At 38.8% G+C, this 26,839-nt stretch overlaps 1 protein-coding gene across 1 annotated transcript in view; it reads left to right on the top strand.

The window, feature by feature from the left end:
- LOC128382386 (glycogen debranching enzyme-like) overlaps positions 1 to 26,839 on the top strand; it is a 53,188-nt gene that overhangs the window by 21,931 nt on the left and 4,418 nt on the right. The window contains exons 13-26 of the mRNA XM_053342377.1: positions 1,704 to 1,867; positions 1,972 to 2,073; positions 3,069 to 3,218; positions 4,210 to 4,366; positions 4,500 to 4,612; positions 6,958 to 7,067; positions 10,522 to 10,656; positions 11,627 to 11,757; positions 11,843 to 11,979; positions 12,332 to 12,465; positions 12,733 to 12,854; positions 13,769 to 13,871; positions 24,306 to 24,531; positions 26,614 to 26,725. Coding sequence (XP_053198352.1) covers positions 1,704 to 1,867; positions 1,972 to 2,073; positions 3,069 to 3,218; positions 4,210 to 4,366; positions 4,500 to 4,612; positions 6,958 to 7,067; positions 10,522 to 10,656; positions 11,627 to 11,757; positions 11,843 to 11,979; positions 12,332 to 12,465; positions 12,733 to 12,854; positions 13,769 to 13,871; positions 24,306 to 24,531; positions 26,614 to 26,725 — 1,896 coding nt within the window. The remainder of the gene's footprint in view (positions 1 to 1,703; positions 1,868 to 1,971; positions 2,074 to 3,068; positions 3,219 to 4,209; positions 4,367 to 4,499; positions 4,613 to 6,957; positions 7,068 to 10,521; positions 10,657 to 11,626; positions 11,758 to 11,842; positions 11,980 to 12,331; positions 12,466 to 12,732; positions 12,855 to 13,768; positions 13,872 to 24,305; positions 24,532 to 26,613; positions 26,726 to 26,839) is intronic.

Genomic DNA, 26,839 nt, shown 5'->3' with positions numbered 1-26,839 from the left:
GAATGACTCTAAATGGCTTCTTTTTACTCTCCTTGTTTAATTTTCTGCTTCCTTTTGCTTTTTAAATGCATCAAACATGAACATGCATGTTTCCTATTGTCACACCTTTTCATTTAAAATATTTTTTAATACAAATCTATTTCAACTATATAATTTTAGGTTCATTATTGTCCTTTTATGTCCAATTAAATCCCTAATCTCATCAACCTGATCCATGTTACATCATCACGCTGCATGTCTAATACATCATCTCCTTCTTCATCTGTCCTATTCATCTACACATCTTCATCATCATCCTGTCCTCCCTTGTGTTATCTCTTTTTCTTTTGCAATCTTTCTCTATTTTCTTCCTCTGTTTCTGGTCACATGTCCACCTTTGCATGGTTAAGGTGATTGTGTTGGTTGTGTTTGTTGTGGTGTGGTTTGGTCTGGCCCGGCTCTGCAGTACATGCTTAATTACGGTCGTTCTTTGTCAGATCTATATGTAGTGACTGAGCTACTCATCAGAATGACTATATGACTAGGCAGGACATTACTTCGCTAATCAGAGGTATCAAACCAGCATTGTGTATATAGTTTGGAACTATGGATGCACAGATTCGACTTTTTCAGTTCTGATACTGCTATCTATGCTATGAGTACTGATCTGATTCCAGTTTATAATGAATGCACTGTATGCCTCACTGTGTAGGAGAGACTAGGAGCATTCTTTCGATGTGTAAGGCAACATCAGGCTTGACTTAAACACTGCTTTCTTAACTTTGTAAAACAAAATGTAACAATAAATACATTTACTGAATTGTTAATGATTAAAATAACAGTATAAGATTAATCCATTAATATATCCAACATCAGTATTGGTATTGGTGTATCTTTATTTGGAACACTGCATTTTTACATGATGTATATATAGCCCCTCTGATTGTTAATGACTTTTATGTACACTATGTAAATAATAATGTTGTCTAAATAATAACTTTCACAAATCACAGTCACAAAAGATTACAGTGCTTCAAAGTCTCTTACTTGATATCTTTTCTTTTCTTTATTTAAACAGAATTTATAACAACTAGACAGAAAAACATCAAATTTAGGAACTTAATCAACAGGAATAAACATCTAAACCCACCACAGCTTCTTTGGATGAAAGAAGATATTTATTAACAGCTTAATGTCTTAAGGATACATGATGAAGCATAGAATGATAAATAAAAAATAATAATGCCTATAAATGATAATAAAATAAAATAATAAAGACAATTGTTCAGAAATAGGGGCTTGAAGTGTGTGACTCGAAGCTAATGTGTTGCAATTATACATTTTTGGGCATTTTTTGCCTTTTTTATTTGTAAGTACATGGCATAGAGGCCGTCACGAAACCGGGAGAGAGAGGGGAATGACATGCAGCAAATGTTGCTGGAGTCGAACCAGGGACACTGCAATTATGTGGCATGCACTGTAACTACAGCTGGAAAAAAATGACTGTAAAATGTAGGACAAGGACAGAAGAATATATATCCTGTATGTATGATCACCCATGAGAAACCACATCAAACTGGAATTAAAAAAGATTTAACAGCATTTTAATGAGTTGGGATGTTGCAGCCATACTTGATGATTCTAACTTGCATGTTTTCATGTAAATGTTGTTATCATTATTGACTTGGCTGATGTAATGTGCAGCAGCTCCTCTCCTCTGTCAGATGTTGGGCATGCTACAGGCAGTCAGGAGGAGGGGGGATGGCTGTCTTGGTTTGGTAAGGAGCCTGTAGGTGCCTTCTTCCAGCCCAGCCTTCGGCCTCTTCTCCCAGCTCTCACTCACACCATGTTCATGGATGTCACCCTGAACAATCACAGTCCTATCCAGGTATGATTATGTCTGTAATTTGAGTATGCAATTCCCAGTGTCTTGAACCTTGTGATCAACTATTACAACCCTTCCAGGAACTCATTCTCTTTATTTTGTTTCAGAAGTGTTCAGTGTATGACTTCCTGCCCAGGTCTGCTCTGGTTTCTATGGCCTGCTGTGCTACAGGCAGCACCAGAGGATTTGATGAGCTGCTTCCTAATGAGGTAAGAATAAATACACATAAAGTACCACAGTGTAGTCCTCTATCTTTCTGCTGACGATATACTGGTTTGACTGAAGATTAGATGGTGTTAAGTAAACAAACAAAGTGCAAAATCATTGTACAGTATCTACCACTTCAACTGAGGTGTTAAAGGGTGAGCACACTGCTATCAATGCCACTTTGCAGCATCAGGGAACACGGGCTTCATCAGAGATTGTTTCAGACTGGGCTGAATTATAGTTCATTTGCTGTGTCTTAAATGACAGAATATTCCAACCAGGACTGCTACTACCAGCTCTAGGGTTCTTCCTGAGGCTTCTAGCTGCTAACAGCACTGCAGGATTGAGCAGTAATGGAGGAACCGCTGTAGCCTGTAACTTAAAGTTTATAGCCCCACTGAGAAATCACCAGATGTTTGACATTGACAGTATTTCCTGATTTGCTGCAATTTCTCATATTCTCTAATGGATTTGGTCCCATAGCACCCAACGTTACCTTCTTCTGTTCTAGACTCACTGGTTGAGTTCATGCTGTTTATTGCATGTGACATGTATTCACTTAAGTACACCGTAAATCTAAACATTGTCTTTAATAAGAGATATTAAGTGTACCTAACTTAGATATCAACATGTTATTAACACTCATTGTGAATAAGTTACTTGTACTTTGGAGTTGAAAAACATTCCAAACTCAGTATGCTCAAGTTGTATTCATTTAGAAAAACCAAGTCCTTGGAAATAGTGCCTTAGAGTAAATGTACTTAGTTACATTTAACTGTGTACCTGTTGGTGGCAGTAAAGGGAAGGTTAGAGGTAATCACTTGCAGTAGTGTTCACCATTAGGAGAACTTGAACATCCACAACACATGTCACTTCAGTGTATCAGAACACATGGATGGACTGACCCTCCACCAGACACAACAATACTTCAGTCCTGTTCTTCTTCCACATCTGTGTTAGCTGTTGCACAGTGATTAACCTTCAGTGTGTTGTTCAGATCTCTTTGTTGAAGGAGGATCATCTGTACTGCTGTTGGAACCATTTTGTCCGAACATGCGACCAGGTCAACCTGCAGACTGGAATCATGGCAGGAAAGATGGCATTGAACAAGCTGCACCAGGAACTTGCTGCTGAGGGCTTTACTCAGGTCTGTTTTTTTCTGATAAACATCATGAATACCTTTATTAAGAGCTGTTCATGGTGCAACACACATTTATGTTGTATAATAACGATTATTTGTGTGATATTATATTCTTGAAGCTTTGTTTTTTTGCAGTCAGTTGGATGTTTGGGTTTTATGTTTTATGTTAATTGAATGGTCAGCTATTAGTAACTCCATTGCTTAGTTATCACATACAGTAGTTAAACACTCAATGAGAATCCATGTCCACCAACACGGAATGAGGGCAATGGGACTTACAGCCTATACATCAGCCAGCCACCAGGGGGCAATCAAGATGTGTTGGCTTCACTTTTGGGGAGCTTCTACAGTCATGACTTGCATATATATTTACAGTCAGTGTGCAGGCCCCTTAGAGGGCACTTTATTGTAGCGTTGTGGCACCTTCGTAGCATTTTATCTCACTGGGGAGTCATCTGGGGGGCACTATATCATAATGTGGGGGCACCTTTAGAGCAGGGATTTTTAACTCCAAGACTGTGGGCCTCTTGACAAAGCTTCCCAGATGCCTATGGGGTCATGATTATGTTATTTGATTCCATAGACACTCAACATTTGAGTCAATATGGTCTGATATTGTTGTTTGACATACATTAGACTACATTAGATACATTAAAAAGCTAAGTCTGAAGGCATGCTTCTGTTTCTGACTCCGGAAAAAGTGAGAAAAACAGACAATGACCCAAAGCTGTGGTATCTCTTTAATTAAACCACACACATTTAAGCTATTCTATGTGAAGACAGTATAAAGATACTACGACAGTGCACTGGACATATAGTAGTTTGATTTCAAAGCTGAGAGTACTAAGTGATGAACTCTAGAATGTTATCTACTCCTTAAAAGTCCCACATTAACAATACTAAATAAAATACGGGGTCTATATACTGAACATTCTGTTTTTTTTAAACCTCTTATAAATGTAGTCTTTCTGCCATCATTTCCCACTTGGGTGAACAGGTGTTTGTGGAGCAATTGGATGAGAATGTAGTTGCAGTGACCAGACACTGTCCCAGTAGCCACCGGTCTGTTGTAGCTGTGCTGAGAAGGGCATTCAAGAACCCAGAGGCACACCATCATACAGATGAGGCACTCCATCATACTGTATTCATACCAGGTGATAATCCTACAAAGAGACTCTGATTTTAAACTAACTTTACCCTAACCCAACCTTAACCCTTAATCCTAATGTTCAGTGGTAAATGACATCCACTTTCAGATTCCAACTAACTCTTTGTTTGTCTTCACAGGTCAGATAGAAGAGGTGGTATTGGAGGCTAGGACAATTGTGAGGGACAGAAAAGATGACATCAGCATCAATGGCCTGCCAGAGTACACTGCAGAGATCCAAGAACACATCCAGGTATCTTCAGTGGTGTTGGATTCTGATTACTTTCCCTGACCTGTGTGTAGGGGAATATGTATCTTAAAGATATTGAAAATAGCTCTCGTAATAAGGGGCACCACCTTCGTATGAAGGAAAAGATTTTTACTTAATTGGTTGTTTGATTAGCCAATTAATAAATCAATAAATCATAATAATTAATAAATCAATACATTTCTGAATCAGTCAAATATCTAAAGTTCGTGGCTCTACGGTTCAATAGATCCCCTGTATCACTTCAAACAATAGACATACACCATTGATTGGGTTTTATGGCTTTTATTAACTACACACTACTAGTAAATGATGGATAAATAAATGTGATGATACAATACAATATGAATTCAAGAGATTACTCGATATAGCAACATGAATGAAAGATGATGGTGAATGATGAATTTAAATGAAAGATATGTAATTATGTGGAAACTAAGAAACTTAGCCTATAAGTTTTACTGAGCCTTAATTTTAAAGGAAATTTGAATTACTCGATCTGACATCAACCCTTGATTAATGCAATATGTGGATCCTACTTTCATCGATGGAGGGTCTCAGCTGTCCAGAACCGCGCGTACGCACACCAAGTGGAAGATCTCAGGGAGCATCGCCGGTCCAAGCGGGGGAGATGATGTCCGGTTCGGCTGGCCTTCGTCAGACTGCCTGGTTCCGGTCGTTGTCCACTGGTAGACTTTGTTCCTCTCGGTTATGATGAGTTGTAGGGTTGACAGGCGTTTGTCTGCCCAAAAGTTCTCTCAGGTTGATGAAAGATGGAGGAAAAGTCTAATTTAACTAGTTCTCTTTCTGGAGAGATCTCAGCGTCAAAATCATCAAAAATGTCAAAAACAGGCTGAATGCAAAACTTAATGACGTGTTCACTTAAAGGGCCTTTTTCCAGACTTGCTGGTGAAAGTTACAAGATTACAAAACTTAAGAAAACCTAGATAAAGAATAACTAAAGATTAAGCTAAGAATGTGTGAGGTGAAGAAAAGAAAAGATGGACAGAGCAAGACCGCTGGTTCGGGTCGCAAGACCCTGTTCAGGTCATGCTAAGACCAAGAGGAGAAGGGAAGAGAGAGACAAGAGAGTGTGTTCATGGGTGCAGCTGGTTTTTGTCCCTGGGGTGGGCTGTGTGTCAGCCAATCAGATTCATCAGAGCTCACTCTGAGGATCTAATTTCCAGCTTTTTATCATGAAACTTTTCATCATCATCATTCATTCAGTATTTAATCCTGATTATAAAATGCATACTATAATCTATTTACATAGAACACAGGATGTATTATTCTGTTATTAATATGACATCAGCTTGATTCATCAAGCTGCCATCCATTAAAACCTGAAGAAGATTAATATGATCAAACATAACACATTGTTATTCTACTTATTCCATTATAGATAATTGATTATCACCAAAATGTAAGCATAACATCAGTGTAACACTTTCTCACATTAAACAAACATTTTCATACCAAAATTTATTAAGTAAGTAAATTAAAGTAAGTAAGAAAGTATAATCACAGTTCTCCAAATACACATTTATCTATGATTGCTGTAATAGCTGTTACAGTGGAGGTCTCTTTAGGTAATTGATAATCATATAAGTAATTGGTATTGTTTAAACCATACTTTTCACCAAGATGTTCTTACTTGAGTATTTAACACTAATTTTCTCATTTTCATGCTCTGTGTGGTTTCAGGAGACACAGAGAGGGGGAAGTCAGGAATGTGTCTTTTAGTTTACGACCGTTAGTTAGTTAGTCAGAAGACCCCCACTCCGGGTCTGGGGTGGAAAAAGGTCATTGTTCATGCCTCGGGTTAAACCTTATGACCGGAAGAATGGGAAGATGGGACAAACCGGCTCATTCTTACAAAGTGAATTATCACTTAACGGTCCCTCTGCAATTAGCTCAAAGCCTTCCATATGGACCGATTCTGTCCCATGGAATGATAAGGGATCTTTGTTTGTCCAAGAGAAGGACCCTGTTTGTCTCTATATCAAACCTGGTCCAATTTCCTCCTCTGAGGGTCAAAGGTGACTCTGACCAGAGGATGTTCTGAGCCGTCCTGATGCTGTGTTCACTACATGTGCATGAGCATTAATGCCCCATGCTGCTGACTGATTGGAGTTTGGCTGTGTGGCTCAATCCGAGCCACTGTGCTTACATGTCCAGTTACAGAGCAAGGGCTCTGTATGGACACCAGAATTGTTTTCAGCAGTCACACAGAACAGACAGCTAGCAGAACATGAGAAGATATTCAATCAGTTTGAAAAAGGGTGGATGAGAGTATAATTGCTGACTTTACCTTTCAAAATGTCTTCCAGCTGAAGGACAGTAAACTGGTGAAAAATGCAGCCATGGTTCCAAAACACAGTGGTGCTGTCCAGGAGATTCTGCTCAAGAAGTTCAAACCCGGCTGCATTATCATTTTCAGGTGGGTCAAACTTTGTTTGACAGTACATGTATCAAGTTAAAAACACAATTTTCAAGTGTGTCTTAAAACAACAGTCAGTGTGAATTGGAGGAATGATTTAAAAGTAGACTATGAGTCTTCAGCAGTCTGAGCTTCAGGCAGGCTTAACTAGAAACCGCAACATATTGAAAGGAAGTTCAGACTTCACAAATCACAATTTAACAAAGTTTCATTTTTTAGATCAACAGTGAAACCTCAAAAACAAAAGTACCCAAGAAAAGGGGATGGAGATCCCAGCCAAAATAAACAAAAGAGAAATGACTGGGCCAGCCCTAACCCACCCAGCTATTCCCCATAAACTATCAATGGAGAAAAAAAGTAATCCAAGTTTATGGAGTTAGATTTGTTTCATAATGTTGTGTGTGTGCAGATCGACAATCTGTGTGTAAATGTGTAATCTGTAAATATAAACACCTTCCACAAATACAAAAAAAAGATTTGTATATTCACAAAAATATTTTGCAAATATAAAACGGATCTGCAAATACACAAACAAATTCCACAAATATAAAAATACATTAAATTAATTTTGTGAACTCAGTTTTTATTTGTGAATCGAAAAAACATTTGTGGATCTCAGTTCTACGCTTGTGGATTTGCTTTTTACACACACGGAGTTTTGAAACAAACTTTCCGCCGGTCCGAACGAAAATCCACTCGTATCACTCGGCTATTTTCGGATAGCAAGTGATCGTCTACTGGTGACGTCATTTCCGCATATCAAAGTAAGAGCACGCAGTCTTTCTATGAGCTTTTTTAAATGTTTATCAGCGATAAGTGACGTGCATTCATGGTTTCATGTTAATGTCATACAGTGATTATTAGTGTGTGTTTATTTGTTCTATGTATATTATCTAGCACACACTTTCATATACATTTCTGTTTGAGTATGAAAGGCACCAGGATGCTTGTGGGCAACGTTCAGCTCTCTAAAGCGGTGGCTTGGCTGCTTCTTCAGTAAGCAGTTATCAGCCACCTCATCCTTTATATTTTTCATGTATTCTTTCAGATGGGTAAAAGTCACAACGCACTTCATCTTATTAGTAGTGTACTCTTACTAATGTAGTTCTAATGTCTATGTGTAAGCATTCATGTTGCAGGCTGGGAGAACGAACAGGGTGCAGGATTTTATACATTGCAAATATGATTAAGATGCATTGTAAATAGACCAGAAGTCATAACAATCCAACCTGTAAAGAGGGCCCCTGTAGAAGATGCTGGTGACTGACATCCAGACATCTCTTCACAACCTTTCAATACTAGTGTAATCAGTAGAAAATTATGGGGTTTAAGATTTAGACATTTTCAGCACAGCATTTAAAAGACATTTTTTATCGTTAAACAATAATAAAAATAATAATAATAATGATAATATATTTTGCATTTGTATTCATTCTGTTTTATGAATAGCTGTGTTTATTTATTTATTTATTTTTTATTATTGTTTAACGATAAAAATTGTCTGAACATTGCCCACAAGCATCCTGGTGCCTTTCATACTCACACAGAAATGTATATGAAAGTGTGTGCTAGATAATATACATAGAACAAATAAACACACACTAATAATCACTGTATGACATTAACATGAAACCATGAATGCACGTCACTTATCGCTGATAAACATTTTAAAAAGCTCATAGAAAGACTGCGTGCTCTTACTTTGATATGCGGAAATGACGTCACCAGTAGGCGATCACTTGCTATCCGAAAATAGCCGAGTGATACGAGTGGATTTTCGTTCTGACCGGCGGAAAGTTTGTTTCAAAACTCCGTGTGTGTAAAAAGCAAATCCACAAGCGTAGAACTGAGATCCACAAATGTTTTTTCGATTCACAAATAAAAACTGAGTTCACAAAATTAATTTAATGCATTTTTTATATTTGTGGAATTTGTTTGTGTATTTGCAGATCCGTTTTATATTTGCAAAATATTTTTGTGAATATACAAATCTTTTTTTTGTATTTGTGGAAGGTGTTTATATTTACAGATTACACATTTACACACAGATTGTCGATCTGCACACACACAACATTATGAAACAAATCTAACTCCATACAAGTTTAACCAAACAAAACCAAAACGTAAACTACCAGTAATCTCCATATGAAACTTACAAACTAACACAACAAAACAAAAACTCAGCACTGAAAAACATGCTGGGGGAAACAAAGGGAAAAACAAGAAAAGTTTGACTATGTTTCAGGCAGTGACTACTACTAGAGAGTGAGGATTCCTCCCATTCCTCCTTAAATCCTCTCACCAGGTGATGACAAATAACCAGTGTTGGGCATGTTACTTTTAAACAGTTACAGTTACTTCTCCCAAAAAGTAACTGAGTTAGTAACTGAATTACTCCATTATAAAAGTAACTAGTTACCAGGGAAAGTAACTAAAGCGTTACTCTAGAAAATAATAATTTTTTAAAAAGTATAAATATGTCTGTGTTTTTGGCCACAAGTTTTGTAGTGGCGTGTGCCGTTGAGAGATGCTTCATTAGGTTAGAGTTGCTTGTAACGGACGCTCTGATACATAATGTACATTTCACATGTATGTTCCTGCCTCTTACCTCAAGGAGATTAAAGTAGCGTCTGTACTTCCTGTTTAAAAACACAACCTTTTCCTCCCAACTCACCATTGCTGCAGCGTCTGCTAGTTTGTGTGTGTGAGGCTGCTGTGTGCATGTGTCGTCTGTGTGTAAAAACTGTTTGGCCTCTGATTGGCTTACCCAGCTGGGGGTTCTCTGCCTTAACCAATCATCATCACGGTTGTCTCGCCCCTCCCTTCTCCCGTTCCCCTCTCCAAAAAAAAAAGAAAAAAAAAGGCTTTGCAGCTTTTGTGGCTGAGAGCAAAGTTGGATGAGAACAGGTTCACTGAGTAGATTAGCTTCAGTTTGTAACGTGCCTCATTTAATTAAGTAACGTAACGGCGTTGTAACCATGGAAATAGTAATTAGTTACATTACCCGTTACTGAAAAAAGTAACGCCGTTTATTTAAAGGGCGTTATTCCCATCACTGAAAATAACTCTCAGGTGCTTCTTCCTGGAAAAAGAAGAGACAGATGGAGATTGAGGGAGGCTGCCACAGAGTGAGAGAGATAAAGAGAGACACAGAGACAAAGCAAGCAGCAAGCAGGGTGCAACACAGTCCTTACAGGGCCACAAATAACATTAGCTTCAGAAAAAACTTGTACAGAAAGAGGACTGTAGATTTTGTCCCCCATCACTTACATTGTAAGTGCATGTACACACCTACACACACACACACACACACACACACACACACACACACACACACACACACACACTGTTACTGGCTTACAGTACACAAAGTGCTGAGTGTGTGTTGATCTTGTTTGTATCTAATTACGATCTCTTAAAGCAGTGGTCTAAGTTATTGTTTGTTCCTCTCCAGGGTAACTCTGGAGTCCAGGTCCCGGAAACAGCTGGGGGTTCTAAGACACCACCTGATCCAGTTCAGTCCTCAGTACCAGACTGGGAGCCTGGCTGAACATAGTACCCTCTCTGTTCTCACCAAGCCACTGATGACGTCAGTATGCCAGTTACAGTGATAATGACATTAACAATAACAATAATCATGACTATAAAATGATTATTATCAGTGCAACAGTCTGATACCTTCATCATGTTGTATCTATCTATCTATCTATCTATCTATCTATCTATCTATCTATCTATCTATCTATCTATCTATCTATCTATCTATCTATCTATCTATCTATCTATCAGATATTTAAGCAATGTGAGTGTTCTGTCAGTATTTACTTATCACCGTTGCAATATAGTGGTCAATATCATTATGTGATATATAACCAAGGTAACTCACAAGTTGTTTGTGTATACACATAAAAAGGTATTTTCTGCATCCAAACTTATCCTCCAAACAGCAACAGTCATAAAACAACTGTATTTATTATTGATACTCTGTGGCAGTGAATGTGATAAAATAGCAAACATCAATAATCATTCCCTCATTCACTTCCTCATGGCACTTGATATATTGTAGCAACATGTGTCCTGCAAGTGGCCACTAGGCAGGCAGAGTCTAAGGGGAGTGGATGATTTAAAATATAAAAAGCCTTTTTTTGTCAATGAGCCATTTGCTTTTGCTAACCCTAACTGTCTGTGGATTGTAGTTACCAGATAATGCAAATGAAAAAATGGCACTTTCAGTGATTGACTACAATATGTGATGACAATGTCGTTTGAATTTAAATAACATTTTAAATGGCAATAGGAGGTGAAGTGAGCAAAGTGAAGTGAAGAAAGGCTTGTTAAACACTAATATTGAAATGCACCCATCATTTGTAAGAGAAGTCTTTGTCTCCTCTGAGGCTGTAGGCTGCAGTAGGTTCACTTTCAGCAAGATCCCTGTCAGGGTTTTTGGGATGCTTGATAAATATGATGAATCAGTGTCAGTCAGCAGCCTTACATTACATTTCTCAGTGTATTTCACAAGACTTTATTCATGCCACCTCTGAAATGCTCTTCATCCTCAGCATTATGTCCAGGCTGACGCTGGCTGACATGAACATACTGCTGTACCGCTGTGATGCTGAGGAGAGGGAGAATGGGAAAGGTTGTTATAACATTCCATCATGGTTACCTCTCAAATACGGAGGCTTGCAAGGTACTAAAATACACTGAATAAAAGCAACACAAGCTGATGAACATGTACATGTATAATCATATTCTGTGGTTCAACACCTCCTCAGGACTGATGTCAGCATTGGCGGAGATTCGCCCAAAAAATGAGCTTGGTCATCCACTCTGTCACAACCTGAGGCAAGGAAACTGGCTGATGGACTTCATCTCCAACAGACTGCTGGCAAAGGGTGGTGCCTTAGGAGAGGTATGCCTCAGTGCTGTACTGTATGCTGCCACATGTGATCTACATTTAATGATAATAACTGAAGCAGGACCCTGCTCTTCCTGTAAAAAAAACTGCAAAGTTGTCTGCATAAGCAAGCAGTGGAGTGCAACAGACAATCTTTTTGGTGTCATGGTCAAGAAGTCCTAAAAATTAAATGAGTCATGAAGTGCTCCACAACCATATATGAACCATCCTGACTTGTATTTTGGGACACGAAAAGAACTGTGGTCCTCAAAATCTGCTGCCTGGTTAAAGCCCCCAACCTCCTGTCCCACCAGAGATGACATCTGTCATTCAAACATTTCTCTTGATGTTGACCTTTGATTGACAGGTGGGCCACTGGTTCCAAGCAATGCTCAGCTACCTGAAGAACATCCCCCGCTACTTGGTACCTTGTTACGTTGATGCAATCATCCAGGGAGCCTATACTACTGCTCTGGAAGCTGTCTTCAAACAGATGTCAAGGTTTTTCCTTCATTTCCTAAATGCTTTCAAATAGAGGAATTACTAATATGGGTTCTTCAGACAAATATATACCGTACTAATATTTCTTGCTGATGTTTTGAGCTTGTATTAGTATTTACACATTGTCTGGTTTGTATACAGAATAGAATAGAATGGAATGCCATCTATTCATTTGCTTGACTTTCAATATTAAATTCTCTGCTCAACTCTAACTGTTTAAATAGTGACATCTGTGTGTCCATGTCCATTGTGTCTCTGCTTCCTCAGCTTCATTCAGGATGGTTCCAGTCTGGTTAAACAGCTGGCACTAGGTTCAGTGCAGATGTATGGTATGGGTCCCTGTTTATCCACCATCTCTCCTCAACTTCAAGATGTTTCACTGGCAGCAGGTCAGCACTCTCTTTCTCATGTCATCATGTTTCATCTCAGATAAGACAGGAAGTTATTTTGTATCAAGGATTCAATGTTACTATGGCTATAGTATGTTAAAAACCGGAATATTCAAACAGTAACGTGGATGTGTTTAATTCTGTATAGCACTCTGTCTCATTGCATTTTTATCTAGTCACCTACTTGAGAATTTCTACCTCAGTGTCTGCCAACTGACTCAATAAAGCATATAAATGCAAACTGTTATTCAAAAGCATTTAGACAGTGTTTTTATTGTAACAAATCACATGAAGAGACAAAAACCAACAATGAAATTGTCTATTGATATTGTGTGTGTATGAAAGCCAATGATTCATTCCAATGATCATACAAAAATGCCCCAGTAGTCTCTTGGTTAACACCATGAATACCACATGACTGCAACAACCACGGTTCAATTCTCAATTCTGTCTGTGGAGCTTTGTTGCATTTTTGCTCCCCCTTCTAATAAGGGCATAAAATGCAAAACAATAAATTAATCATTGCAATAACAAATAGATGCTATTTGAGTCACTTTTACTAAAAACAACAGTATCTGTCTGATTTGTGAAGTTACTGAGCTTTAAAAAAACAAAAAAGATGTATATCTTCAGTAGGAACCAATGGTCCTAGGGTTGAGTCCAAGAGACAGACTAGAGAAGTCAGAAATGATTTTTGATTTTGGTCTTTGTGTTGGATTTGTTGTCAGTAAGAAAATATAGAATAATAGCAGAGCTTTCCTTCAATCATTTGATATCAACTCTGTTAGGCTAAAAACCAAACACAGCAACATGGCATCTAATTCTCCTCAATGATTGATTTGGAATTAAATGTAGGCAATATATACTGAGGCCCAGTATTGCTCTGAGCTGAAAGATGTTTGTCTATAATTCAGGTCTTCCTCACTTCTGTGTGGGGGTATTCCGTTGTTGGGGTCGTGACACCTTCATTGCTCTGAGAGGCTTGATGTTGCTGACTGGCAGACACCTGGAGGCTCAGTGAGTCCAACACACCATACACCATACTTAAGGTTTTGATGGTCCAGCACAGTATATTGCAGTCATAGATACTATGCTCATTATTTCAAAGCTGACACAGATCCAACTGATTCAAATGCATGGATGAAATAAAAAATAACATTTTGGGGGGATTGTCTAGTTCTTTTTTTTTTTTTTTTTTACTTTATTGCCTTAAATGCACATTAACAGGCAATTAATATCATCTCATCTGCCACACAGAGATAACACTGTAAAGGGTATAGCACATATTTAGTTCTGTACTCCAAAAAAGGTATATTTTAGATTATAATAAAAAAGTAATAATAATTAAATCTCCAAGCAGCATTGGGCGGGACCTCGCCCCTTGCGCACATCGGGCCGTGGCGAAGCGGAAAGATTTCCGTTAGGGGCATTTAGATGTCTTCAGACCCAGGCTTTTATCGGACACTGTAATAAGTAGATCACTCACATCTATACACACACACTCACACACACACTCACACACACTCACACATAAACACTCACGCTCTCTCTCTCTCTCTCTCTCTCTCTCTCTCTCTCTCTCTCTCTCTCTCTCTCTCTGTCTCTCTCTCTGTCTCTCTGTCTGTCTGTGTGTAACTGCCAACACTTTGATGAGTCAAATAGGAGAGGAACTTATTTGCAGTGAAACCTGTAGATATGTTTGTAGGTCATGCTCTTGTTCATGTTTGATCTAGACTTTGACAGCATTGTCAGTGAAATAGCTGACAGACTGCACATATATCTAAAAACATAATAATACAGTCAATAAACTTGAACTATAAACAGAAAACTGAGGCACCTTTTCCTCATCAGGTATCATGAGTCATTACAAGTTTTCTCCACTGGGTGGCACACTAAGACTACAAATAAGTAGGAATAATGTATATATTTTGAAATGCCTAAAAAATCGTCCAAAATCATACATTTAAAAGGCAAAATGTGCACTTCCTGTTGGATTTAGGTCAGGGGTATCAGTGCGTGATTTGTAGGTCTTGATAAGACAAACAATTGAGTTTTAGTTTGATCTTTCGACGACATTCCTATCAGACGTACTGGCTGTTTTAGTGTTTATAGGTGGCGTTAAAGAGCACATTTAGGCACTTTTGGGATTAATCTTTCCATTTGATCAAATCAATGGCCAGGCCTCATGTGCTTGGTGAATTTGGTCTGTCCTGGAGCATGTTTAGGTGGTCAAATTTAGGGTCAAAGTGGCATTAGACTCGGCTCTGTTTTGCATAGGATCTGTCTTTGGCTCCAGGCTTGTCTTAGGATAGCGTCCTTCGCGGAATAATCCAGAAACTTGACAATCAATCAAGGTTGTTAGAGATCGGTGGGCTCTTTCAATTTGTATATTCACATCAGGCATTGGTTGAAGGACTGATTGAATTAGCTCCTTCACAAAAGTCTTCGCATCGTTTCCTTCACTCCCTTCAGGCACTCGCTAGATTCTTAAGTTATTTCGTGTTGACCTGTTCTGTAGGTCTTCGCACCTGGCCGTCAGGTCCATCTCTCTGTGCAGGTAGGTAGCGTATTGCCCTCTGGTGTCTTATCACGGTATCCTCTGAAGCGCTAATCCGTCTTTCTGCCTCCGTAGTTCTTTTTTCAAGATGAGTCATTTCGCTTTGAGTTCTTGCATGGAAGATTCAAGTTTTGTCAGCGACAGTCTGGTCTGCATGTGTCCGTCTCGATTTTCTGCCCTTAACTTCTCCAGTTCAGCTAATATTTTAGACTCATGGTTGCTAGGGCTAGCACTTGCTGCGCCACTCGGGGTTTGCTGAGTTTTAAGTAGTTTTGTTAGGAAATTAACAGTTAACCTACAGAGCTCTGTTTTAAGCTGCTGTCTCCAGCATGGCGTCACCCGGAAGTTTGATTGTCTAGTTCTAATGGTCAACCTACTCTCACATGACTATACTGTATTTCAGTAACTGTTTTTCTTCATATTTACTTTTGTGAGTGATTATTGACTGTATATGGATGTCATGACAGCTCCTCAAAAGTGAAGCCAAAACATCTCAACTGCCCCCTGGTGGCTGGCTGCAGTGTGGGTCATACATCCCTCCCCCTCCAAAAAAAAACAGGCTTAAAACCATTAAACTAAATGTACTGTACGAACTGGAAAACCTGAATATCTGACTCCTTAGAGGTTCTTTTAGTACAAACTAATATAGTATAATAATAATAATAATAATACTAACAATAATAATAATAATAATAGAGACCAAAGCTTTTTTTTTTTTTTTAATGTTACAGTATACTGAAGACATATTGAAATAACAATGGCTACAGCTACACTCTGTGAATCTGGGGTTACACCATGGTTATGTTATCTAACCAACATCATCACCATGTAAGCAACTTGTCAGTCACAATGCAGCCACGCTGTTGTCAAATTTAAATGAAATGAGACCATTATTTACAAAATGGTGCTATGCTATATTGAAGTACACTTGAAACTAGCAATTGAGGCCATAAACTCATCAAGCAATCAATCAATCAATCTTTATTTGTATAGCACCAAATCACAACAAAGTTATCTCAAGTCACTTTACACATAGAGCAGGTTCTAAACTGAACTCTTCAGGTTTTAACTTTAAAGATACCCAACATTCCCACATGAGCAACAGTGGCGAGAAAAAACTCCCTTTTAACAGGAAGAAACCTCAGGCAGAACCAGACTCAGAGTGGGAGAACATCTGCCTCGACCGGTTGGGGTTGAGAGGAGAGAAAGGAAAGATAGAGGAGAGAAGCACAATGAAAATCAACAATGCAGGGATTAAAGTTTTCTGGCCCCGTGCCGGAATTCCGGCGTGCGGTGCTTGACTGCGGGCGCGTCAAAACAAAATAAATAAAATTATATTTTTTTTAAATGTGAAAGAGAGTGTAATCGTTCGTCTGCCAATGATATGAGAGAAGCACAACTCTCCCGCTCTGAAACTAACATTATTATCCAATCAGAGGTGAAATAAGGTGGGTCTTGAGGAAACGTGCCTCCACCAAGTTACGTATGAAGCCTAATTCCCAGAGTAGAGAGAGAGACATTGCATGGAGTGGAAAGATGGCTCAGTTCATGACTCCAGGGGAAAATGCCCTGATAATCGATAATCGAATAAAGTGTTGAAAAATAAATGGCGTTGGGCATGGCTAGATGAGCTAGGGAAGAACGGCAAGCCGTTTAGTAGTTGGTGCAAAAAGATGAGAGAGCCAGGTGCCTGTTTCTGCACACTGTGCTCCAGAAAGATTAAATACGCATCCAGCGGCAAAAAGGTTCTTCCTCGTCACGAGTCAGACCCTGCTCATAGAGCAGCTGTTCGCGCTGTACCACACACAACGCGCTTACCGGGAGCAACAGCAACGGCGGATGTACCGGTATCAATTACTGACCGTGTGTGTGATCTGAAAATTCGTTTGTGCGTATTCATTGCTGAGCATGATCTGTCTTTCAAGATCGCCCAACCTCTGGTGGATTTGTGCCAAAAAATAGCTGAAGACAAAATTGCTTTAAATAAATTGTCAGTATCTAACCAACATGCCAGCTATTTGAACACACACGGCATAACACCAGAGTTCAAAAGACAGCTTTCCAACAAGCTAAAAAACGGCATGTTTTCATTAAATATTGATGAAGCCACCAATAAAAACATGGACAAAGTCCTCAATGTCCTTGTTCGTTTTTTTGATGAGGATGAAAATGCAGTGAAAACGCAACATCTAGCGAGTAGGAAAATGAATATAGCCAATGCCACTGCACTTGCGCTAGAATTAAAAGATGTGCTACAGTCCTATGGTTTAGCGCTGCAGCAGGTCACTAGTGTTTTACTAGATAATTGCGCAGTCATACGGGGAAAGAAGACAGGACTTGAAACCCAAAAACGAAAGGAGAACCCATACCTCCTGGATATATCTGGAGACACTGTCCATATGGTATCTAACTCTGCAAAGGCCCTCATGAGCCCTTTCAACTCAGAGATGGAAGACTTCTCTGATGTATATTACGACATTGAGAAATCACCAAAGCAAAAGGAAATCTTTGCTTAATTTCAGAAATTGCTTCATTTTACACCCAAGAGCTTGATCAGGCCTATCAGCAGCAGATTTCTGCAGATGTTGGAGGTATGCAATAGGGTGAATGAACTCCTTGATGTTCTCATTGTACACTACTATCACATAGTGGATCCAGGCGAAGAACATAAATACAGGTAATACAAATCATGCAAAAATACCAATTTATGTTAATTATGTTAATGATATGCCTTCCTGTATAAATGTTAACATGCCTTAATATGACAAATCCTGTTATACACTGCAGTTCTTCATAAGGGATGTAGTCAGTGCATTGTTTTTGGTCTATGATGTATATAATGATGTGCAGCCTTTTAATCCACATTTGAGTTGTTAGGTTTTATAAGAGGGAGCATAATGTATGTGTGTGTGTGTGTGTGTGTGTGTGTGTGTGTGTACACTATAGAAAGTTACTTAACCAAGTCCTTGAAAGACATGAGGTCTCAACTGAGGAAAAGGCCAGAATTGAAGTTCTGCAACAAGAACAGGCTACAGCATCCAGGACACAGATTAATCAGAATCGGAAGGCACGGATCTCTGTGCTCTTCACAGAATTTGAAAGGCTCACGGTCATGGTTGACTTGTTCAGAGGTATCTTGTATGAGTAGGAAAGCTTGTGGCCAGTTTATATAAATGTGGCTTTTTTTTTTAGTTAGTTGTTATGGTCCAGCTCTGCCGGATGACACGGCTTTGTATTTAAGACGAGGTACAAATGGAACAGTCAGGACTTCCCAACAACAGTGATCAACTTCAAGAGATTTCCCCATAGCATTGTATAGTTAATAACTGATGTCTTTTTTTTAGTTTTAATTATATCAAAAACATGTCTAAATATTTTTTTTTCATGTTTGCAGGTGTCCTTCCAACATTTCAGGTGTTTCTCAAAAAAGGTCAATGTGCGGGAAACAGCCTCACAGCTCTCTAACAAGAATTTGTGTTTTGGAAGGTTTGCCTTCTCTTCCATGACCAAGGCCCGTGTGGAGAAGATGGTATGGGTGGGAACTCTATACCCCTTTCTCAGAGAAGGATACATGAGGGGAGCAGAGTTCCTCCTCAAAAATCTTCCTCTTCAGAACCAGATAATCACCTCACTCTCTGCTCTGACTCCATCTCTTATTCAGTGTGACTCTGTATGTGCAGCTTTCAAGACCTTAGGAAAGGCCTTGCCTAATGTTGTTCAGCCTGAAGCACTCGGCCAACTGCAGGAGGAGGTTCGGGCTTTCAGTTATCACAGGCCCCCTGGTGGAGGGATCCTTTAACCTAATGGACGACATCCTGGAGGCAGACAGGTGTAGGATGAATGTGGAGACCTACGAGAGCCTTGCCATTATAAAGTCAACCATGAAAGCCAGGAACTGCACAGCCTCAACAATGTTGATAGACCAGCCTTTGAGGAAATCCTGCCTTTCTTCTTATGAAACTTACCAACTCCACCTGCGTAAAAAGAAGGCAAGCGAACAGGCATTGAAAGAGAAAAGGATGGATGAGGCCATCAGGATGCGTTCAACAGCAGTAGCAAACCGGATAGTGAACCGGGCCAAGAAAACAACAAGGCCAGCTAAAGCCTTCTCTACTGGACCATCCTCTGCCTCCACTGGGCCATCTACCTCATCTCGACCAACCAGACGACCTCCACTAAACCCTAACTCCACTGGAAAAGCTAGACCTTCTCCATCCACTGTGCCATCCACCTCCACCTCTAGGCCTGGTATACAGCCTTCCTCTGCACTAGCCAGCACCTCATCAGGACCAGGCAGCCTTCCTCCTCTGCACTAGCCAGCACCTCATCAGGACCAGCCAGGCAGCCCTCCTCTGCACTAACCAAGACCTCATCAGGACCAGCCAGGCAGCCCTCCCCTGAACTAACCAATACCTCATCAGGACCAGCCAGGCAGCCCTCCTCTGCACTAGCCATCACCTCATCAGGACCAGCCAGGCAGCCCTCCTCTGCACTAACCAAGACCTCATCAGGACCAGCCAGGCAGCCCTCCTCTTCTGCACTAGCTAAGACCTCATCCGGACCAGCCAGGCAGCCTTCCTCCTCTGCACTAGCCAGCACCTCAGGACCATCTAGGCAGCCTTCCTCTTCTGTGCCATCCACCTCCACCTCTAGGCCACCAACTTCCACATCTGGAGCAGCCACCTCCTCTTCTGGACAAGCCAGGTTATTTCCTCTCTTTTATGGTCCAGCCTCCTCTGCATCAGCCTCAACAGCCTCTACAAAAAGGAAGTGTTCTTATGACTCAAAACCCACTAAAAAGAGGAAGAAATAGATCACTGTGTGTATTTCTGTTTTAAATCTAACTATCTGATTTAATTATCTAATTTGTTACTACTTCATGTATAAGTTAATATTGTTTATGTTATTTATAGACTTGATTTTCGAACGTCTAGTAATTTCTTAGTATTTAATTTGCCACTATTTATTTTAAAGAAAGTTCAAATATGTTGAAACTGTTGAATTAAAACTCTTTAAAAAGAGAATCATTGTCCTTTTTTGAATACCTTAAATTAAATGGTTGCAAATATATCTTAAATCATAAATGCCTGCCTTCCAATTTCACATATCCTTATAACATGTTACCTTGTGATTGTAGGCCATTTTGTAACCTGTCAAAGACAAAGATTAGCAGAGAAACTTGATATCAAAAGAAATCCTAAATGCTACATGTAGTATATTGTAGTGTGTTGGACTACTATTGCCACCTACTGGCCTTTCTTGGTGTTGCAGTTTAGTCAAACCTTAGTCTGCAATCATTCATCCAATCATTTTGACCTTGCGAATGTGTACACGCCACAGATTACCACCAACATCAAAAACAAGGCCTGTGTCGTGTGCAAACACTCCAAAAAGTAAACCGGTTTCCAATTGATCGACCAACATAGTGGCGTATAGAGTCACGTGCACAAGTCTAAAAAAGTTCAGACTCAGGATTTTTTTTTGCTTTAATCCCTGACAATGAAGCTAGAAGGTCCGGGACTGGAGTCTGTCATCTGGACATCTACAGGCCCAGATTACCTGTGAGACGAGAAAGCACAGACAACTCCGGGGAAGAAGTTTAAGTTATTGAATGCATTAATAGAACATGAATGTTAATGGATATAGATGGATGGATAGAGAGAGAGAGAGACAGAGAGAGAGAGAGAGAGAGAGGGAGAGAGAGAGAGAGGGAGGAGGAGAGAGGAGCTCAGTGCATCATGGGAGTCCCCCAGCAGTCTAAGTCTATAGCAGCATAAGCTAAGAGCTCTAAGAGCCCTAACTATAAGCTTTATCAAAAATGAAAGTTTTAAGCCTACTCTTAAATGTAAAGAGGGTGTCTGCCCCCTGGAACCAATCTGGAAGGTGGTTCCACAGGAGAGGAGCCTGTTAGCTGAAGGCTCTGCCTCCCATTCTACTTTTAGAGATACTAGGAACCACAAGTAGACCTGCATGCTGGGAGTGCAGTGTTCTAGTAGGTACATAAGGTACTATAAGCTCTTTAAGATATGATGGAGCCTGATCATTGAGAGCTTTGAAGATGAGGAGGAGGATTTTGAATTCTATTCTGAATTTTACGGGAAGCCAATGCAGTGAAGCCAAGATGGGAGTAATATGATCTCTCTTTCTAGTTTTTGTCAGAACACGAGCAGCTGCATTCTGGACCAGCTGGAGAGTCTTTAGAGACTTGTTAGGACAGCCTGATAATAATGAATTACAGTAGTCCAGCCTAGAAGTAACAAATGCATGGACTAGTTTTTCAGCATCATTTTGAGACAGGATATGTCAAATTTTTGCAATATTACACAGATGAAAGAAGGCAGTTCTTGAAATTTGTTTTATGTGGGAATTAAAGGACAGATCCTGATCAAATATAACTCCTAGGTTCCTTACAGTGGAGCTGGAGGCAAGAGTAATGCCATCCAGAGTAGTTATGTCATTTGATAATGAATTTCTAAGGTGTTTAGGGCCAAGCACAATAACTTCAGTTTTTTCTAAGTTTAATAACAGGAAGTTGCAGGTCATCCAGGCCTTTATGTCCTTAAAGCATGTTTGTAGTTTAGATAATTGGTTAATTTCATTTGGCTTTATTGATAGATATAATTGAGTATCATCTGCATAACAATGAAAATTTATTGAGTGATTCCGGATAATGTTTCCTAAAGGAAGCATATATAAGGAGAATAGTATTGGTCCAAGCACTGAACCTTGAGGAACACCATGTCTAACTTTTGTTTGCATGGAGGATTTATCATTAACATTTACAAACTGAAATCTATCAGATAAATATGATTTAAACCATTTCAATGCTGTTCCTTTAAAGGAATACATGGATCAGTAGTATTGTGGCTCTTTGTCAGTTTAGCCAAAGTACTGAAAAGAAATCTTGGACTGTTTTTATTCTCCTCTATTAGTGATGAGTAGTAGGCGACCCTTCTTATATGTTTTAAGACTATTTTGCCAGGCTAAGTGAGATTCTTCTAATTTAGTAGAACGCCATATTCTTTCTAATTTTCGTGAAGTTTGCTTTAATTGTCTAGTTTGTGAATTATACCATGGAGCTGTTCTCTGTTGTTTAATGACCTTCTTTTTTAGAGGGGCGATGGAGTTCAGAGTTGTTCTCAGTGAGTCTGCAGCACTATCAACAACACAGTCAATCTGGGGGGGACTAAAGTCAGAATAAGTCATCCCTGTTGTATTGAGACATGGCATTGAGTTCAGTACTGATGGAATTATTTCTTTAAATTTAGTGACAACACCATCAGACAGACATCTAGTAAGAACATGTTTGCCTAACGGCTTATAGTCCAGTAATAGGAATTCAAACGTTATTAAATAATGGTCTGATAAAGAAGGATTATGAGGGAAAACTATTAAATGTTCAACTTCAATACCATATGTCAGAACAAGGTCGAGGGTGTGGTTATAACGGTGAGTGGGTTCATTCACATTTTGAGAGAAGCCAATTGAATCCAATAAAGCAATAAATGCAGTGTTAAAGCTGTCATTATCAACATCCACATGAATGTTAAAGTCACCTACTATGATTACTTTATCAGTACTAAGGACTAAATTTGATTAAAAACTCTGAGAAGTCAGATAAAAATTGGGCATACGGGCCAGGAGGATGGTATATTACAACAAATAAAACTGGCTGTAAATAAATCAAGTAGGGTAATTATTTCATACACTTCTATACAACCCCCCCAAATGGCTGTTAGACAGAACGCAGGTTTAACGCACTTCCGCATTGGCTTCACTTTTCATCTGTAACTACCTGCTTGATTTTAATTCTAGTTTGCCATTTTGGTAGGCAAAAGTACCCCAAAATACAAGAAAATATATGGTTAGTGTGTTTAAGCATGCGTTAAGTGCACCCCTTAGTAATATTAATTACAATTTAAGTGGTTTTTAATGTCACACAGCCATAAGTATCTTGAAAAAAAAATACAGTGTAAATATATGAAATATGTTAAAAGAGGTATAAGCTTTTCTTCTTGGGAGAGCAGAGCCCTTATTTCAAATCTGTGGCGATCAGTGATGCATCTGAAAAACATACATTGTAACAAAATATATAAATAAATATTCCAACACAAGTATAGCTGCAATGATTAGTTGATTCATTGATTAGCTGATCATCACAACTATTTTGATAAGACATTCATATTTGAGTCATTTTTAAAGCAAAAATGCTATACAGTATATTTCTTGGTTTCCCTTGTCCAACCATTGAACCTGTGACACTGTAAAACAGTTTGCAGTGGTAGTTATCAATAACTCAGGAGATTATTTTCTAAATAGCTTTAGCTCAATTTGTTTAATAAAATTCCCAACAAAATGCACTTGTTTGTTAGTACAGATAGATGGCAGACTAGTGGTATTGAATATAAACACTAAATAAGTTTTGGATTTAAAAAGTGGAATCTAGAATTTTAATATAGGAAAATGCATATTCCTTGGCAAATTTTGTTGAAATGAATGTTTTGTTGCAATTATGAATAATTGTACCAACAGTACACCATGTTACATAGGATGCCAATGTTAATGTCAGGATTTAACACCATTTTATGTTTTATGATGAATAATGATCAGAAATAATGAAGTAGGATTTAATTTACATTAAGCTGCCTCAGGTCACCATCCTGAAAGACAAGAAAATGATACTTAACAATTCATTTGGTACTCTGATGAAAATTTTACTTTACAGTTCAAAAACTAGTACAGGTTGAAGTATTTTGGAGTTCTTTGCAGAGCAGTATTCACTTTTCTACAACACTAAATAGACAGCATGTGCTAAGCTGTGTGTGTGTGTGTGTGTGTGTGTGTGTGTGTGTGTGTGTGTGTGTGTGTGTGTGTGATTGTCTTGACTGCCACAGGAACATCATCCTGGCATTTGCGGGCACGCTACGTTACGGCCTGATTCCCAACCTCCTCGGCCCAGGCAGCTGTTTACGCTACAACTCTCGGGATGCTGTGTGGTGGTGGTTGCAATGTGTCCAGGACTTCTGCATACTAGTACCAGACGGTGTCTCCATCCTCAAGCTTCCTGTATCTAGGATGTTCCCAACCAACGTATCCGACCCACAGCCTCCTGGAGCCTGGGTAAGACACTATGCAGTTACTGTATCTCACATACATCTAAGCATGAGCAGGAGCCACTGTTTATCTGTGACTATTAAACAAGGAACTTCACTCATATATACATTTTCATTTCTTTCAAAGTAATGAACATACAATAATAGGCCATTCAACTTGTTTATGTTATAGATAATATTTTATTTATTAGATATCCACCAATATTTTGTTTTGATTTTGAATTTATTTTGAATTTGATTTTTTTTGCAATAACCAACATTTAGCCCCACTAGATGGCAACAAACAACTCTTTGCCATGTAGATATATAGTGAACAATGGTAACCCAGGCAGACAATGAAGTTGCACTCTACCTGTGAGTGGTGTAATCTGAGCCTCTCTGTTCTTTGTTTTGGTTACTCCTTCAGCCATACTAGCATGTTAGTGCATGTGACTCCCTCCTGTTTCCAACATGAATGTGTCACAAACTTCCTCAAATTACAGCTAAACATAATTAGGCAATGCAGAAACATCATTTTAATCCATATTTGATCAGCACTGCTGAGTTCATGGTTACAGTTCACTTTACATTTGCAAAACAAAACTCAGAGAGCTAAATGGAGGATGTGGTGAAGTGTGAGCAGCTGATAATTCCTGCCTGACCTTTTGCTGTGTTCAAATGTATAGCTTTTATAGTGGAAACATGATAGTGATCACAGTCACAGTGATCAGCTGCTTATATGGATCAAAACACCTGGGACACAATCATTCCCATATAAAAATGTATGCTGTTTAAATAATTATATAACACAAAATTCACATTTTAGAGTCATTATTGTCTGAATTCATGTCACATTGTAAACAATCAGTTCTAAAGCCATTCAGATAAACAGTTCAGTGTTATACATTTTTTCATAACTAGGTAATCCTTTATATCAACATACCAAACATTAATATTTACATGAACACTTCTCATTCAGTCTGCATTGATTCAACCATCTCAAACCATCTACATGTCTAGTAGTGAAATAAAAGTTTAAAGCAACAATTATATGATTAGATTAAACTTTCAGAAACATAATATCAAATCTACACTCAACATAACTGTTACTATATTTCTATGAATAACGACATTACATGAAAGGCATTTCAAACAGATTCAGGTTTGACTTAGATGTGTAGAGAGACTCAATTATAAATAGTAAAGTTTTTTTTTAAATTTAATTTAATTTTTTTTAATCTTCATTTACTTATTTATGTATTTCTGTTTCTGTATCTTTTCACCTTGCACTTTACTATGTAACTGACAGCACATAGAAATCAGCAGCACATTAACCCCTTAAATGTCCATATATCTACCACTGTCATCCATTATAATCAATGGCAACCACAATAAGACCTATGTACTGGATTCTGCATTGCTGCAGTCACTCCATTCACTCCATCTACACACCCAAACAGTCCCTTCTCCCCTCTGATCACTATTCAGCTGCATTTAAAACAGGGTATAAAGCTTACTCATGCACAAGGTACTGGAAGCAACATGAAGTGTGCAATACTATTTTAATGTGTCACTGGGTGACTTATACTGTGACGCTATGACTGTTATGTTTATTTATTGTAATTACCTAGTATGTATTATGTGTAATGTAGTTACTTTTTTAGGACTTGTGCCGGTAACATCTGGCAGGAGGGACTGCCAATGGAAATCAGCCCTTGGTTGCAGTTTTTAGTTCTCTGAAAATGTTTAGTGAAGTACATTGTCTCTGTGGAGAAATAAATAAATGTGACTTTGGACCCTGGTCTTGGGAGATAAGTAAAGTTTTCTGTCCATGTGTGAATTGAGTTGTCGGACCTTTCTTCTAGTTCAGATGAACCCAAAGTTCATTAATGCTTCTATGTTCTGGGCTTATTTGCTCTTATTCAAGCCTCGTGCAAGCCTATGGAAGCCTGGTTAGAGTTAAGGTTGAGTACATGGTTAAATAGTGTTGGTGGAGTGTCTTGACTCTTAAGTCAGAGTCAATGTTCATTCATGCTGGGGTTGTGTTTGGTGATTTGTTGGTATTTAAAAATAAATAATATCTAAAATTGTAATGGTGTTTTTCTCCCAGGATCAGCCACTGTATGATGTGATCCAGGAGGTCATGCAGAGACACATGCAGGGTATCCAGTTCAGAGAGAGCAATGCTGGGCCACAGTTAGACTGCAATATGACTGATGAAGGTAATTTCATGCACTCGTTAAATATCCTGCTCACCACATTTATTCATACATACAGTGGTTTGTATATTTCATTTGAGAATGAGCAGTTTTACCTGAAATGTTGCTGACTGTGTG

This window comes from Scomber japonicus, chromosome 21, assembly GCF_027409825.1.
Source record: "Scomber japonicus isolate fScoJap1 chromosome 21, fScoJap1.pri, whole genome shotgun sequence".
Lineage (NCBI taxonomy): Eukaryota > Metazoa > Chordata > Actinopteri > Scombriformes > Scombridae > Scomber > Scomber japonicus.
The sequence above is the reverse complement of the archived record's forward strand: the minus strand, read 5'-3'. Positions and strand labels throughout refer to the sequence as shown.